Genomic DNA, 17,438 nt, shown 5'->3' with positions numbered 1-17,438 from the left:
GCAAGCTCATCACCACCAGCTTCCAGTTTGGATTCCAGAAAATTCATGAGTTTTTTGATAAAGCTTATACTGTAGTCAGGGCTGGATCTGAAAACCCTAAACCATCCCTTAATTATGCTGCTAGGGCTTCAGGCTCCTGGTAGACACGTAATACATTGAACTTTTCTCCTCCAATGCCCTCCTTTCACTTACATGTGTTTTCATTGCATGTCAATAATTTTTGCCTGCTAAGTGGTTGCAGCAGATGGTTTGATTGTGGTGGAAGTCTTTTCCTGTTCAGAGGGATTTCTATGCTTCCAACAAGAGCCGTTCAAAAGGGACTGTCTAATCACTGGCATTCTCTATTATTGGCACCTTTACACAATTGTTGTTGTGAACTGTCAGTATAGAAATAAAACTCAACTGAAATTGAATTGAATGAAAGGATATCGTAAAGCAATTCTCAAGCACAGGCTTCATTTTGCTTCAAAGTCTAACAGTGACATCGAGGGGATGTTTAAAAAGGGCATCCAGCAGACGGTGAGGTTATGTCTCCGATACTGGCACAGTGTCCATTTGGAAACAATTTTTAAAATCAGAATTATGTATTTAAAAAAAATGGTCAGCCAAGGATCCTTCATTGTTTGCCAGGAGGTTTTGCCCCCTATTACCTATGATTCTGTATAAATGTATTTGCACCCTCAAGTTGTGCGTAGCGACCTTACCTTTTTGTCTTGGTCAGATGGAAGATATGGAGTTTTATGCAGGTGCTATTTTTCATTACCTTTGAGAGTCGCACCTCCAGCCTGGCACAAAGTTAGGTAGCACTTTATAATAAGGCTCATGACTAAGGGTATAAGCCCCCATATTCTTTATGTTGATATTCATGATTGATTTTCTATTATTCAGTTGTGCCTTTTTTTTATTTATGCTATACTTAAAAGTACTTACAGTATAATTTGTGTCTCATTTCCTGTAAAAATATCCAGACATTGGGCTAGGTTAAGTCACTCCATAATACAACCTGTGTCCTGACACATTTTGTTTCCCATTAAATGACCAGGAAATGATGCTGTACTTACAGTTACAGCATAGTTTAGTAGATGTACAGCAAAGAGAGAGGTGGCAAAGGAAAAGGCTTATAGTGAGTTCTATTGATTGGCTCGACAGAGACATTGAAAGGATGTGCAGGAAGCTAGAGTGATTAAGGATACAGAAGGAAATTTGCTAACAAGTGAAGAAAGTGTGTTGAAAAGATGGAAGGAGTGTTTTAAGGAGCACGACTGAAGAAAATGAGAGCGAGGAGGATGGATGGAGGACAGCGAGTCTTTGTGGATCTAAAGAAAATGTATGATAGGGTGCCAACAAAAGAACCTATGCAATATTTAATATGACTTATGTACTACTTAAATGTATTTACTGTATTTGTAAGTACTTATCTTTCGTGTAAAAACATGACTTGTCACCCCGTATTCTAGTGACTTTAGGCATGCTTGTAAATTACATGCATACATATGATAATGTTGTAATTTCATATAAAACACATTACAATTCCATTTAATTACAGGGGAATTACACCCTTAGTCATGGGGCTGTACTGTAAAGTGTTTCCAAATTTCCTTCTGTGTTTGGTTGTAATTGAACTTGCCTTCTAAACACTCCTCTGTATTCTTAAGCTACTCAGTCCCGCTTTTGAGTGGCTGGAATTAGTTTCAGTTATTATTTTCATTTCCATATTTGGCTCGAGGTTTTTGCTGTATAAAATATTCTAACAGTTCTGCGCTGAGTACCCGTTCTTAGACCCTGTGCTTTGTTCTGCTTCAGCAATTATACAGTGAAATACAAAAGAACGTCTTGTGCCTTCTTTATATTCTCCCCCTTTGGTTGAGTCATGTACGCTCTGCCTCTTTCTCTCCTTTTAGCTATGGAGGAGCTGGATGGAGATGAGGTGAGAGTATCCTCAAGAGGACGTCTTGCTGAGAGAGACATTGTTCAGGTACGCCTCGAAATTCGGTTAAGTCCTCGGGTTAGACTTGAGCATGTTTCTGTCAACAACATCAGCGTGGGGTTTATGTCCCCCGGTGGAGGGCGGCTTGCATTTATAACACACACTCAGACACTCACTGGGGACTGCCTGATACAGTATACAGTATCCATATGTATTACACAAGTTTACTATATAACAATGCCGACGTTTCTCATCCATGCCTTTTGCTTATCACTGATCAGTCAGTGCAAAACCTTTACTAAAAACAACATTTGGTAACCTTTAACAGATAGATTACAAAGCTTAAAGGCATTACTGTAATTGTTACTGTTTCTCATCAGCTATGGTACATTTCATCACACAGACTAATGTCATAAGGATAAATTATAAATGTAATTTTGCTAATGACTGGTTTATATTAATATATATATCAATCATTCTTTTTCACTGTAAAAAAATTAGCAACATTTAAATGATCTTGTAATTCACCATTTAGTAACAGTGGTTATTCTAAAGTCTCAATTTAAACATTAAAAAGTGACTTAAAGCCATAAAAGGTTTGAATGGCTCGTCCTTTCTTTCCTGTCAATCAAATTTTCATAGCAACAACTGATACCTCAAGACACTTTATATTTTAAGGTAAAGATGCTACAATGAGACAAAAAATAGAGGACAGGGAGACTCAGTGTTCAAATGAAGAAGCACAGCAAAACAGCAAATAAAAATTGGGATAGTTGGTGAAATGAAGAAAGGGTAGAGGGTAGATGTACAGCAAAGAGAGAGGTGGCCAAGGAAAAGGCTTAAACTGGGTTCTATTGATTGGCTCGGCAGAGACATTGAAAGGATGTGCAGGAAGTTAGAGTGATTAAGGATACAGAAGGAAATTTGCTAACAAGTGAAGAAAGTGTGCTGAAAAGATGTACGGAGTGTTTTAAGAACCACAACTGAAGAAAATGAGAGCGAGGAGGATGGATGGAGGGCAGCGAGTAAGTCTTTGTGGATCTAAAGAAAACGTATGATAGGGTGCTGACAAAAGAACGGTGGAAGTCAGGAGTGGCAGAGAAGTGTGTGACAGTGAGCCAGTGGTGAGGTGTGCAGTAAGACTGACACATGGGGTAAACCTAAAGGGTGCAGCAAAAAGAAGGAAGAAATAAAGAAAAAAATTAACATTTTAATCAATGTCATGTATGAAAATGATGTTAAAATGACGTTTATGAAGCGGTGATATTAATATATGTGTTGATGTGTTAAATAGTCGTAACTTATAAAAGGCATGTGCCTCAGTATTAAATCTGTTTGTATATTTACTTATGTAAAGCAAAAGGATGCAGAGTTCCGGGTGTGTGACCCAGGGTTTTTCAGTTGTTTGTGAGTTCATAGTTTGTGTTCATTTTAAGAAAGGTTTTATATTCTTGCTTTATAGTCTGCTGTTAGTGATCTGATCAATTGTTTCTTTCTACTTGTGATTTTGTTATTCTGTGCTTTAGTTTAGTTTAAATAGCTCCATTTTGTGATCCTGGTCGTGTTCTCGTGTCTGCTGTGTGGTCTCTTTGACCTCTCCCTCTGTAGTTCGCCTTGTCTCAGTGATTTTTAACTTTTTAACTGTTTTAGTTTTTTCTGTTATGTCTGCACATAACAGAAAAATATCATAGAACCCATGTTAAACTATATCTTTAGACACTTTGTTACTGGCAGCCTGTTGGAAGAATAGCATAGACAGTATAACAGATGGACGTAGCTACAGTGATGCCTCCCGTTATTTTCTGAACTCCTTTGAAACCCTGTAAAGAATTTTTCTGGTCTTAGTTCCAAGAACTAACAAGGTACACGTCTGACTTTGGAACCGCTTGCTCACTGAACAACAACTGTTTTTTTCTTAATTGATAAGTCTTAGCGGTGTTAAGGTAGGGTTAACACCGCTAAGACTTTACAAAACAAATGTCCTTATTTATTTGGTTTGAGACAAAATAAATTACTAAGAAATGAATTCAAAAGCAAAGTGTTTATACAGGTCAGGAGAGAAATACTTTTTTTCCTTTTTTTATAGAACCAGAAGTCTTTTTGCAACCACAGCTCTCGCCACCTGGTGGCCTTTTGATAGAATGCAGGTGTAGGGCACATTGGCTTAGTTTTCTGAACAGGAAGCTGCGTCTATATTTTTACTGTCTATGCAAAGAAAAATATTATTAGTTCTGTTATTAGTTCCCATTTCTGTAGTTGAATCTCTGAGAGATGCCAAAGATAACAGTTTGAGAGACATGGTCATTTCCCCAAGAGCTATTAGCCAGAAAACTGGCATATCTCAGCATGGTGTGCAATGTGTCCTGTAAAAATCTTTTTGAAAACTAGACAAGTGGAGGACAAAAAAGATGTGGCAGGTCTAAAAATTGTCAACAGTAGATGAACAGTATCTTAAAGTCATGTGCTTGAGAAACAGCAGAGACCTGACACAGGATGTGAGAGATGCATCTGGCCTTTCAGCTGATCCATCTGTTGTTCACGGAAGCCTCATCAGAAATGGGCACAGGGGAAGGGTGGCTGTCAAGAAGCCATTCTTAAGGAATGGAAACAGTGAGAAAAGGCTGAGGTATGCCAGATTACACAAGAGCTGCACGGAAAATCAGAAGCAACAGATTTGGCTTAAATCATCTTCAATATGAGGTTAAGAGACAGGTAATCCAATTAGTTTCTACAGTCATCTGTAAAACACGGCTTACCTAAGAGAGTTCAGACTGTATTGTAGAATAAAGGTGGTCATACCGAATACTAATATTATTAAGATTTTTCGGACACCAAGATTTTTTACTTTATAAATGCAAGAACGTTTATATTTATTTATGCAAAAAGTTGCTGAAAAGATCCTCATCTTTCAAAAGACACACTTATAACATTCCCAATTCCAAACTCAACAAGAGAGAGGAGCTCTTTCTGAAACTTATTTAGCTGAGAGTATGGTGAAGAATAAGCGGTGATCCCACTGGAGAATGGTCTGGCAACACTAAACAGTTATTTTAGACAGCCTTTTAGAGATATGAGAACATAAATGGGAAGTAAATACTCTGATAACAATGTACTATTGAATTTTCGGATAACAGTGAAGAAGAGTCAGCAAAGGGTAAGATGATAAATGAGCACTTAAAGAGATATATGTATGGCGTCTAAAAGCCGAGAGGAAAAAAATGCATTCATGTTTAGAAATGCTAAATATTACTTCACTTCATCAAAGTTGGTCTTGCTTTTTATTGTTCCATGTGATTTAGCATTAATTTCAACATTAATGTCACATTTTATGGCAATAAAACACACATCCTAATCTTGTTTGAGCCAGCACAGAGACAATAACTATTTTGTAAGTTTATAAAGAAGGAAGGAAGAGCTGTATGACTCTAATGGCTCATTCAACTGATGCTCCTCAGCAGTGCAGTCGCTATAGATATGTGCATATGTATCACAAGTTAAAATCAATGAACTCTGTCATAAAGGCAAGTGATAATTGAAGTTTCTCCTTCAAGTATATTGTCAGAAAACAAAAAGAAATGTAAGTTGACTCTCCTGAAAATCTCCATTAGGGTCTGACAAACACATCATCACCCTGAAATTAATACCAGCCATAGGTAGCCAACACCTGTGGTGGATTATATAACCCAAAGAAACTAACAAATCAGGAAGATCGTAATACTTGAGGAAAAGAAACGCTATGAACCTATAGAAACAGCACTTAAGTTTATCGTGAGTCTTAATTAAGATGTGCAAGAAGTGGCCCAGCGTGTCTGATTCTGCCTCTTCAAAGTTATATTTTACAAATGTAAAATGTCACAGTAGCTTCCAACTGCTCGGAAACCAAGTAAACAAATTAATCACAGGCTATTATAGAAATAGCAGGGAGTCCATCTCATTTTTCAATTCTGGATTTTTAGTGGTCTGAATCGTGACAGTAAAAAATGTTTTTCGTTAGGCACCGCTTCAAGGGCAGCTGCTTTTATGGAAGCAGGGCTCTGTGTCCCACTTAATTGCAATGGACCGCCACAGGATACTTTCAATTTTTTTTTCATAATCCGTCTTAAATCTCCTTTTTGCTCTTCGTAGAACATAGGTGAACGTGCTGAAGTCAAGCCAAGAGCTTCATTTTATATGTCTTTCTGTTGAGCACATCCACAAATCTTCACACACTTTACTGCAGCTATTTTTAACTTATCACCGTAAAGCATTGCACTAATGAAAAACAGAATTGACCCCTCACAAGGTTAATAGCCATATAATTTATGCGCTTGTTCTAAAGCTGTTTTTGTATAGCTTATATTGTCTTTGAGTCTGTTTTACCTGCAGCAGTAATCACATTTGCATGCACACAGTAATCCTTTGATTGCCTTTAACCTTATTACCACAATAATTCAATCAGGATTGTTACACTTAGCAGGAAAAATATTCACTCACTCTACATTTCACGCTTTTTTGTTGTTATTGATTCAATATGTGTACTGCCATCACTGAGGCAACATTTGTGACTTAAATGAACATCATACTATTCAGTATGGAAGTGTGAATTCAGTGATACTGATGCAGCAATAGGTTTGTGTTGTCTTCAGTGCATATGGTAAATCTGTTAATCTGCCATATTCATATTTAACATACCTGACTCAATCTCTTCCACACAGTGCTCATTTATAAAGTGCTCTACAAACATGTTACATGTTAGCTGTTATGCTACATGTCAGCATAACAGCTAACATGTGGATTCTTCTATTACAGTACAGCTAGCCAACAATGAAAACTGCTTAATGCTAAAGACACAGACAGTGAAAGTGGACAGTATATTCTTGTATTTTAACATTAAACTAATTTCTCCAGACAGGGGCAGGACAAAAGTGACCAATTTTTAGTTTTAGCTTCCATATTTTCCACCAAGTTATTGTTCCTGTTACTAGTTAGTTAACAGCTAACCTAATGTAAGCTAATTAGCAGCAACCAGCCAACCCAGTGACGTCACAAGTTCTATACTTACACGAAATGGTGCTAAACATGCTCTAAACTATCATTTTAAACAGTTATTTCTCTAGCTTCACAGACAGAATAGGGTAGTAGAGTCATCAGCGTAACTTTGTGCTGAACATTGGGGGGGTCAAGATCTCTGTCTAAATAAATAAATAAATCTGGGTAAATTCCCAGATGATTAAACATGCAACTATTTTGCTGGTAATAACTGAAATGAGTAAAGAAAATGAACAGCCTATTTATGCAAGATAATTCCTAATTTTATTGGGGGGGTTATATTGATTGGGTCTGATTATTGGGGGGGGGGGGGTCATAACCCCCCTACCCCCCCCTGGAAATTAAGCCCCTGAGTAGAGTAGGGCTCCATGGTGTAAACTAGCCTTCACACATGTAGTGTTTTATCTCCACTTAAAAGTCACATTGGCAACATTACTAGGTAAAATCTCAGACACAAAAATATATAATATTAGGGTACCTTTTGTCAAATCTCTAGCGTTATAGTTTCATTCTGCAACTCGGATACGTTTCTTTCAATTCCATACTCTGTTTGAAACAATCATTTTACCTTCCCTCCATTTAGCTTTATTCTGATTGGGTGGTCCTCGTAAAAATGTTTCAACACAAGTTTGTGGAGCTTTTGTGCTCACAGCATGATGTACATGATGCTAAATACAGCTATTTGTGTTAATAATGCTAAAAGTTAAAAGAAAGTAAAAAAGTAGCTCTTTGAAGGATATCTTTTTTTTTTTTTTTTTTTTTTTTTTTACCAGCTATTGTACAAAACTAACTAAAATTTCTATTGAGAGCTCCAGCAGATTTTCCTTCTGTTCGGACAGTAATCAGCTGACCTGAGCTGCTGCTGCTCTGAGGTTTACTGCTCTCTGTGGATGGACGTGACTGAATTCAACAAGATGCAAGCAGATGTTTCACAAACTCTTTTGGCTGATTGGCATTTCCCACAAAGACAGTATACTGTTTATTCTGTTATTATTCTAGTACACCACTTTCATACAACAGTATGCAGTTGGCATGATGGTGGAATTGAGTGAATGAATCTCAGCATAATGAGCTTAAAATCAAATTAATCTCCTTGCACTTGATATAGCCTACCTGGGTGGACGATGTTCGTAGAGTTCCTGAAGGCCCAAGATGTTGTAGGGCTGTCCTAGTTGACATATCTCTACAAGCCTTGCTTTGAGATCTTTGATGGTGCCTCTGGACTGGCAGACTGGGGTGGTGCTCTTGTTCCCCATCTTTAAGAAGGGGGACAGGAAGATCACAGTCCTCGGCCTCCCTGGAATGCTCTATGCCAGGGTACTGGAGTGGACAGTTTGTTTGTTTTTCAGACTTGGACGCAGGAGGAACAGTGTGGCTTTCATCTTGGTTTTGGAACACTGGACCAGCTCTGTATTCCCTCAAGAATATTCGAGGATGCGTGGGAGTTTGGCTAACCAGTCTGCATGTGTTTTGTGGATTTGGAGAAGGCATTTAACCGCGCCCCTCTGAATATCCTGCGGGGAGTGCTTCAAGAGTATGGGGTGTCTGGCACACTGCTAGAAGCTATTTGATTTCTGCATGATCTTTGCAGGAGCTTGGTCTGCATTGGCGAGAAAAAGTCAGATTTGTTCCTAGTGCATGTTGGACTCCACCAGGGCTGCCCTTTGCCATCGATTCTTTCCTATTTTTATGGAAAAAATTTCTAGGTGTGGCCAGACTTCCACTTTGGTGGCCTTAAAAGCTCATCTCTGCCTTTTGCGAATGATGTGGTTCTGTTGCCTTCATCAGATGGTGGCCTCCAGCTCGCACTGGAGTGGTTTGCAGGGTTAGGGTTAGTGTGAAGTGGCGGGAATGAGAATCAGCACCTCAAAGTCTTTTGCCCACCACTATGCCCTCAGCCACTTTTCCAGCTGAGGAAAAGTGACTGAGGGCAGAGTGTAATGTTAGCATGTTGGTTATGTCCAGCTTTCACATACAGTCTATAACAGTTCTCCATGTCAGCACCACAACCACACCCTGATTTGAAAGAAGTCAGTAGGTTGAGGTAATGTGAAGTATCTTGGGGAGTCCTGTTTCTTTTTCAGAACTTTTAATGTGTGAAAAAAAAGTCAAATAAATGGTGGTTGAAGCCATGAAAGCACAAAAAATGGCACAAATTTAGGATAATGAATGTAGAAAAACAGCAAGTGAGCCATATGGCAGTTGGGGAAAAACACAGAAAGAGAGCAAGAGAGATTTCTATGACCATATTAATCATTGCAACATCCTCTGCATGTATTTTCTACTTTTAAAGTACTTTAAAGTATACTGCTGAAATCATTATCTAATAAAAGCTGTAACTGATGAGACAGCGTCTGAGAGGATTCACTGTGAGGGGGGCAAAGGTTTCCCTCATGCTCACAGTGGTCCTTAATTAAGGCTTCGGAGGCATGAACAGCTTTAAAATCCATCACTGATGCAACCAAAGCGCTGTCTTACTTGGTATCATTATTTTCCCCTCCCTTGTCACGCAGCACCTGGTGCCAAATATCACATGACAAATGTACAAAATGCAAGTGGTATGTCTTCAGGAGACAGATGAAGCCAGCTGTGTTTCCATTTTTCATGTCTGAAAAGATCTCTGCAAACATTAAGATGACAGAGAACTTCTGAAAGTTTTGTCTTTTGGACAAGACCTCCAGTGAATGGCTACATTAACCTCCTGATGTGGAATTGGGCTAAAAACATAATACCCAAATCAAGCACTCTTTCTCATTATTTAACAAATGTGGCGTCACCTGTTTGTCAAATGTGAAATTAGAAGCTGGTTTATCAGTTTTTTGTTAAAAAGGGACATCATCCACATTGTTTGAAATCAGAATGGACAATGAATCTTGAAAACTCTGCAGCCAGCCATGAAAAGCCTACAAATGCAGCTTCCTAGATATGCTGAGAGGTATTCTTTGATACCTTAGCTGCTGTCTCATCCAATAAACTTAGAGAGTTATAAGTACTGTATCCCAGAGCTGCTGTTTCCACATATGCTGCTATATATTATCCCAATGACACCGAGGTCCAGGGCTGATGGTCCATGTCTTTTTATTCCCAGCCAGTGATGTTTTGCCCAGCATGAAATACTGTATTGTCCTGCGTGGGAATAATTCTGTCCAAGAAGGTTTGATTCTACCTTTTACATGGCATGAAATGGCCAGTTAGAAGATCCACATATTATTTTGTACCCCCAGGGACCCTATACCCATCATCACTGGCCTCCCTGCATCATTGCTAGTGTGGCGGTGATGCAAACATGGCATCCGCGGTCTTGAGCCCACTGTTTCTCCTTGTGAGAGTTGGTCAGATGGAACCTTTTGCACAACTGCCAGGCTTGGGAGCATCCAGCATCCACTTGAGGATTTTGGTACTCCGGAGACACCGTCAGTTTTGAATATCAGTGGCTTTTTATAGCTGCCTTTCAGTGTTATTTGTCTAAGGGAAACTTTCCTTAATGAGCCTTTATCTAACTGAATTCATCTGTACTCTGAGTCACTCGCTAATCTTTTCACGGTTTGATGATTTCTTCAGTTTATGTGAGATATTGGCAGTTTTCATCACTCTCGCAAAACATTGCACTATTCCAGGCTTTTTAATCTTTAGGGAGATCTTCAGAAAAAAAGATTTTTATGTTGTCTATACTGGTATGCTACTTGCATAATAATCTGTACTAAATAAACAGGATGTATATAACGATTTCTGCTTTTAGTTCGTTCCATTCAGAGACTACATTGACAGATCTGGCAACCAGGTCCTCAGCATGGCTCGACTGGCGAAGGACGTCCTTGCCGAGATCCCCGACCAGCTGCTGTCTTTCATGAAGAGCCGAGGAATCGAACCGCGACCAGCCCTGTCCTCCTCCCCACTACCGCAGCTACACAGACACATCTGACCCCCGACACAGTCTCTGCCTTTCTTGTTTCTGCTTCTCCCTCCTTGCTTACCTCGGCTCATGTCCCTCACTCTTGTTTTTCACTTTACAAACAATAGTGAGAGAAAAATCGACCCACCACTCACCCTTCTTCCTCTCTCATCACCCGTGGGGATAAACAGGCACATCGTAGCTACACAGCGGGTGTCATCCCTGACCCGCCCACTGCTGTAGCTCTAAATCGCCCTCTTATTGCTTTCATTTACTGTTTGAGACTGAACCGTGACCATTCCTCCCCTCTGATACCAGACCGTTCAGAGCCTGGCTTTTTTTGTTTGTTTGTTCTTAATTGTCTGATTCCCCTCTCCAGACACATTTGGAACAAAAGGTTTTGCCGTTGGTCTTCGGCCAGTGTTGCCACTCATCACATTTGGCAGGAGTGCTGAAGCTAAATAAATTCAAATCTCTTGATGAGGAATAGACTCCAGCTCGTATCAGGTGCTGTGGGGTTATTTAGGGCCAAGTTTCAACTGATTCTTTGGACTGACCGATCACAACAATAAAATCTATTTTCACCCAGCCGTTTTATGATCTCTTATTGTTGCTGAGCCAAATCTGAAACTGTAATCGAGAATGCAAACTACTTTAGTATAATCCATTCAGAGAAAATAGAGTCCTTGGGATTCTCCTTTTTAAGGTAGGAAATAAGTGTTGTTAGAGCTAATATGGGGAATCCAGTCACATGTGGCCTGTCACAGACTTAGACACACACTCGCCTCTGTCAGACATGCCACACCCACACTCTCTTTGCCCAGCATGGGCCGAGGCCGGGTGCAGATTCCCCTCCTGCTGTTAGAGAAATGCCAGACTCTCCAGCTGCCCTGCAGAGAGGAGGAAGAGGGAGGAAGGAAGGAAGGAAGGAGAAATTGTAGGTGGGAGTAAAGGGAACAGAGGGGAGGAATGGGCAAGAGAATGAGCAGAGAAAGAAAAAAAAAGTGAGGAGAAAAGAGATGCACAAAGAAGCGAGGAAGAACAAAGCATCCTGAGATCTGTTTTGTTTGAAGGGAAAGAACAATGAGGCAGATGTGAGCTGGGTTGGAGACAGCAGCAGAGAAGGCTGTAGCTCAGTGCCGTCTTTAGTTGGAGAAGCCTTTGTATGCATATTTACAAGGTGTGGAACAATCTCAATGAGGGATAAACGCACATTCTATGAAAAGCAATATACCTGACTTCCAGTGTAATGTTTGCCCTATGCATGTCCCTTCCTCTCCCCTGCCATGACTTGACATTTTATTCCCCGGCAGACTGGAGCTGTGTGCAAAGTTGGCAAAGCCTGCCACCTAGTGTTCACCCCTTGTATAGCAGGGTATCTTTATTATGCATGACTACTGTACATTTCTATACTAACTCAAACAGTAACCACGCATGAACAGATGCAGCTCATCTTGCTATCTTAATTCAAGACAGGCATTCCAACAAACAACAGAGGCCCGTGTAAAGAACTACAAGCATCTATGTGAAACGTGTCACTCTTCAGAGTTAATGTCAAGTGTGACAATCGTGGTTTATATGGGATGTTTTATTTGCTGTGTGACCATATAGACTTTTTCTAAAATAATCCGTTTCAACGTCATGTTTATTGCATGTCGGGGAAGCAGAAGTGTTGCAGTGTTTAGATAATTGTCATCACTTAAAGTGATTGTCCAAAATAATCTGTACTGTATATTTTCATTTGCAGATTTTGGAACTAACTTGTATGCCTTGTGTCTTGCAGAAACATGTGAAATTACATGTATTTTTGATATTTTGGCAGGGTCATGAAAAACAGAAATGCAAAGACTCTGCAAGATGCCAGTGGTATTAGAACGTTTTCTGAACTTATTTAAAGCCCTGCTGTGATTTTTGTCTATCCCCTACTGTTGTCCTATGGCTGTATGAACTTAAAGGCAACCTATTATGCTTATTTCTAACTTCATATTTTTATTCAGGTACTCTACTAAAGTTGCTTTGCATGATTCACAGCTCAAACATAATCCTTATTTATCTTATACTGGGGCTTGGTGCAGCGCATCAGTTCGTAACCTGTCTAAACCAAGCTGTTTTATCTATTTCCGCTGATTGGCTACCCAACATAAAAATCTGACTTAAACAGCAGATTGGTGGAGCTTTGTGCTTGCTGACTGCGCTGTGGCTCTCGGTTGACCGTATTAGTGATATCTGCTCCGTGAGACATCATACAGAGCCAAGGTTAGAAAAAACAAACTGAAAAGAGAGTTTTCAAAGCAGTTTGAACCCTGAGTTTTAGCTTGCAGAGATAACTGACACCTACCCTGAGCTCATTAGCTGAACCTTTGGTCATGTGAGTATAAGGAAAAGCATAATAGGTGCCCTTTAAAAAAGCAAAACAAGATGGTTAAAGTTTTATTGTATATAAATGTTCTTTTTGCTTACAGTAAAGCTTCAAGAAACTTTTACATCTGTATTTCAAACAGCTAAATTGTATGTTGACATTTTTTAGAATGTCCATATAAGGGGAATGTAGATGTTTGACCTAGAAACCCTTAACTGTTCTGACAAATATCTTGTCGTGTTTCAATATGAGGTTTGACTATGTCTGTGTTTACGCATATCACCTGAAGGTGATGATCTGCAGTACAATATATCCAAACATAAAGCAACACAGTCTTGCTGGTTGTATGTTGTATGTAGTAATTCATTCAGCAGCACTATAGAGATCACTCAGAATGAGTTACAGCTTTAAATTGTTGGTTCATTAAAAAGATTAAAGAGCTTTAATACATAATGGTGGTGCGTTTGCTTCATTACCGATTTGGATTCATTGCCCTATATCTGTTTTCATCTTGTCGTGAAAATAAATACAGTACTTAACAGAGCTCCTCAGTGAATCTCCACCTTATCACAGTGGAGGGTTTGGGTTGCTCAGTGATCCCATGTTTGGCTATGTTATTTCACAGGGCAAATTTCCCTGGGTAAGGGGCCACAAAAAAGAAAAAGAAGAAAATCCAGGGACCAGTTTAGCTTGCCCAAGGAGCACCTAGTGGTTGGGCCTTGGCGTGTATCCTTGTATCCTCACTGGTTCACTGTCTATATGTTGGGGTTTGCCTAAGTGGATGAGAGGGCTGCGTCCCTGCGCCTTCAGGTCAGGAAATAGGTCCTGACTGTCATTTGCACTAAATGCACTTGGTGTGGTGCTAGAGGGTGCCCTAACTGGTCACTCCATTTTCCTAGTGGGAGACTTCAACGCTCACCTGGTCAAAACCAGTGATACCTTGAGGGGTCTGGCTGGAAAAAATGGCCTGCCTGATACAAACCGTCTCGAAAACCTGCAACTGAATCTCAGTTTCAGGAACACTTTCGTGAACTACAAATTCTTACATGCTGTGCATTCAAAAATGTTCTTTGAAGTCTCTGAACTTTTTCTAGTACATCCTGCCATTATGTCTTTTCTACTATTGGTGACAAATTGTCAGTGTAGACAGAACTGAATCATTTTGACACCGCCAAAAATCAGAAAATGTTTATTTTGATTAAAATTCTAATATGGTCTCTGTGTATTTGACCAGCTTTGCTAACATGTATCTATGTGTTACATAAGTAATTTAATTAATATTACAAATTTAGGTTTAGTTTTAGCAAGTACTGACTATTACCACTCATTTGTGGTAAGAATAATTTAGAAACCCAGTGGATGACTTGGGAATCCAGTGGTTTTAAGATACAGATAACAGATATCCAATTCAAGGCTTCCAGTTTTATTGAACAGTTTCTTTGAAAAAAACAGATGATTTTTAAAAAGATAAATTATTGTCAGACAAACAGCATTCTTGCAGACACAGTTCCTCTTTTACTCTTTATGAGGGATTTTTACCTCCAAATTGACTGATCAGTTTGGAGGTTGATTTGTTAAACTGATTTGTCAATAGAACTGGGTCTACAAAGCAGAAAGCTTCTGGTGCCAAAGCCCTTTTCCTTGTGAATATAGAAATATCTGTTTTGAGAGATTATGGTAAATTTGTCTAAAGTGGAAATGAGAGAATAACAGAAGAAAAAAAACCCCTTACTGTTCAAAAGTCTTTAAGTGTTTATTCTGAGTAATTGAACTTTCAGTATGGAAGCTTCGAGGAGTCTCTCCACAGCAGGTCTCTACAGTAGGTCCACAGCCACCAGACCTACCCTGAAGATAAATCCCACTCTCAGCCTGCTCCTTCTAAGTTTCTCAGTCTCAGAAACGAAGAGATGGGGGGCCATTGACATCACCACCAGGTTTTTGACAATAATGCCAACAATAAATCCTGCTGGAAGGAGAAATGTTGACTCCAAAAAAATGCCATGAAATAGTGGTCCCAGAGCTGGTACTCAGGTTTGAGTTCCATGTGCTGGCATTTCTGAGGTTACTGTTTTTTGTGTGTGTGTGTGTTTTTTTTTTTTTAAGTTCCCTGAACCCCCCCACCCCCCCCACCCCCAAACCCATACAAATAACAAAAGTAACAGTACATCATCATTTAAGTTAATACTGAGATTAAATGTAATTTCTTCACTAGATGTCTCACCCTCTAGTTTACATATAAATATAAGCAATGTTCAGAGGATTTAACGCCATAGCGCACATCTAAAAAAAACCCACAAGCAGTCAGTACAAGACTCAGTGTCAGTGTCCCGTGAGTGTGCATGTATGTGTATTTATGATTGTCAATGACATTAACATGAATTGTCTGATGATGCACTTTAATATGACATCATGAAATTAGTTAACTTACTTAGGTAACCCATACATTATTAAACTGTCCTTATGTCGCCTCTAAACAACCTGTTAAACAAATGAAAACACAGACCTGAACAAACCCCTGGTATTACAATAAAAAGCACCCATAAAGATGTAAAATAAACATGATGACAGATAAAATAACTGCTACTATAAAGAGTCTGCTTTTAGATGTGTGATGGTGAATATGAGTGCGTGTGTGTCAGCCCTGTTTTATAACATGGTAAAGTCCGAAATTTTGTAGAAGCAGAGTAATTTGATAAATAGACAATTATCTATAAAAAAAATGTGTTCAGCATGTAAAAGCAATATCTGACAACATTACTTCCATCATAGTTCTTCAGGTCTTCATTAAAAAACATTTAAAAAAAGGTAGATAAAAATTTTCCTCTGACATCCTGATTTTGAAACAGTTACTGTGTTTGTTTCATAAAAGACTTGGTCTGGCAAATCTGTTGGATCCTTTCAGTTTAATTTACCAGACAAACAGGTCTGTGGAAGATGCAGTCAAAATCAGATTACATCATATTTGCCAAACCTAGACCTCCTGGAAGCTACGCAAAGACACCATTTATGGACTTTAGTTCAGCTTTCTATCAAATCATCTCTGAAACTCTTGCCATTGGAATCGCCCTGTTTGCCCTCTCCATAGCAACCCTGGAAGCTCTTACAAACAGTGTGTGCATCGATACTGAAATAAAGATACTTTTCACCTTAACTCTTTAGTTACTCTTTATGACTGATTAAAAAATGTATAGGCTAAATCTCTGTTATGTTATCAACAGGGTACACAGTTAAAGTTTAGGTAGGTAATACACATTTAAACAAAACAGACTTTAAGGTATAACTATTCTACATTTTCAAACTGAAAATGGCTACTTGAAATAACTTTTAAAAAAACTTTCATATTGTATGTCCCCCTCTGGAAATCGACTATGTTGTCCCCCAAAATGTTGTGCTTTGTACTCTATACAACTTTTAGTTTACAGAATTTGAAATTTAAACCTATTATTGTATTATATTACTATAGATAAAGCTACCCAGCAGCATATATAAGTAATTAAAATAATCTCAAGCTGCAACATTAACGATGTATACATATTAATAAATCAGTTAATACAATCCAGCAATATAATGTATTTGAGTACCTGCAGTTTAGGTACATATTTTAGTTCCAGTTTGAAGGAATCATACAGTGTTTGATCCCAGGTCACCCAGATGCACCATTCTTTGAACTATGACAACAGTGGACCAGTTGGTGCCAGATATGCTGTGACGGCCAATTGAACACAATGACCCAAAGAGACAGAGGAGTAACTCTGACTGGATGTAAAGGTGTTTCTAAAAGAGGTGTTTTGAAGCAGGCCAGAGTCAAGGAAAGTAAGAGTTCATTCAGACAGACTGAAAACAGGTCAGGAAATTACCTCTGAGCAAAGCGTAATGTTACTGCAGATAAACTGCTTTTCATGTCGCAGTCACCCAAACATCTTTTCATTTTCAGTAATCCAAAGCACCTCAGTGTGCTACACCTCTGGACAACAAGCAGATCCTGATGTCATTACAACGCTCTTCTTTTTTCCCCCTCCTTTCTAAACATAATATTTTATGAGTATGTGGAAAGAAACAAGGAACAACATCTGGCAAAAACGTGTGTTTTTAAAGGGACTTGAACAAACCTGGTTTTGTGGGACTTTGGGTAATAGGTCAGAGAGGCTTAGCTCAGGGAAACTTTGGGCAAATATAAATGAAGCTTTCAAGCCTTGAGAGAAAAAAAAAAAAAAAGCAAGAAACTGGAGGCA

At 39.0% G+C, this 17,438-nt stretch overlaps 1 protein-coding gene across 1 annotated transcript in view; it reads left to right on the top strand.

Moving 5' to 3' along the window:
- LOC134618814 (copine-9-like) overlaps positions 1–13,619 on the top strand; it is a 108,478-nt gene extending 94,859 nt beyond the window's left edge. The window contains exons 20-21 of the mRNA XM_063464395.1: positions 1,902–1,975; positions 10,695–13,619. Of these exons, the coding sequence (XP_063320465.1) occupies positions 1,902–1,975; positions 10,695–10,877 (257 nt within the window). The 3' untranslated portion in view covers positions 10,878–13,619. The remainder of the gene's footprint in view (positions 1–1,901; positions 1,976–10,694) is intronic.
- The last annotated feature ends 3,819 nt before the right edge of the window (positions 13,620–17,438 follow it).

The sequence above is a fragment of the Pelmatolapia mariae genome, linkage group LG20 (assembly GCF_036321145.2).
Source record: "Pelmatolapia mariae isolate MD_Pm_ZW linkage group LG20, Pm_UMD_F_2, whole genome shotgun sequence".
In the NCBI taxonomy this organism is placed as follows: Eukaryota; Metazoa; Chordata; class Actinopteri; order Cichliformes; family Cichlidae; genus Pelmatolapia; species Pelmatolapia mariae.
This window is presented reverse-complemented; position numbering and strand designations above follow the sequence as displayed.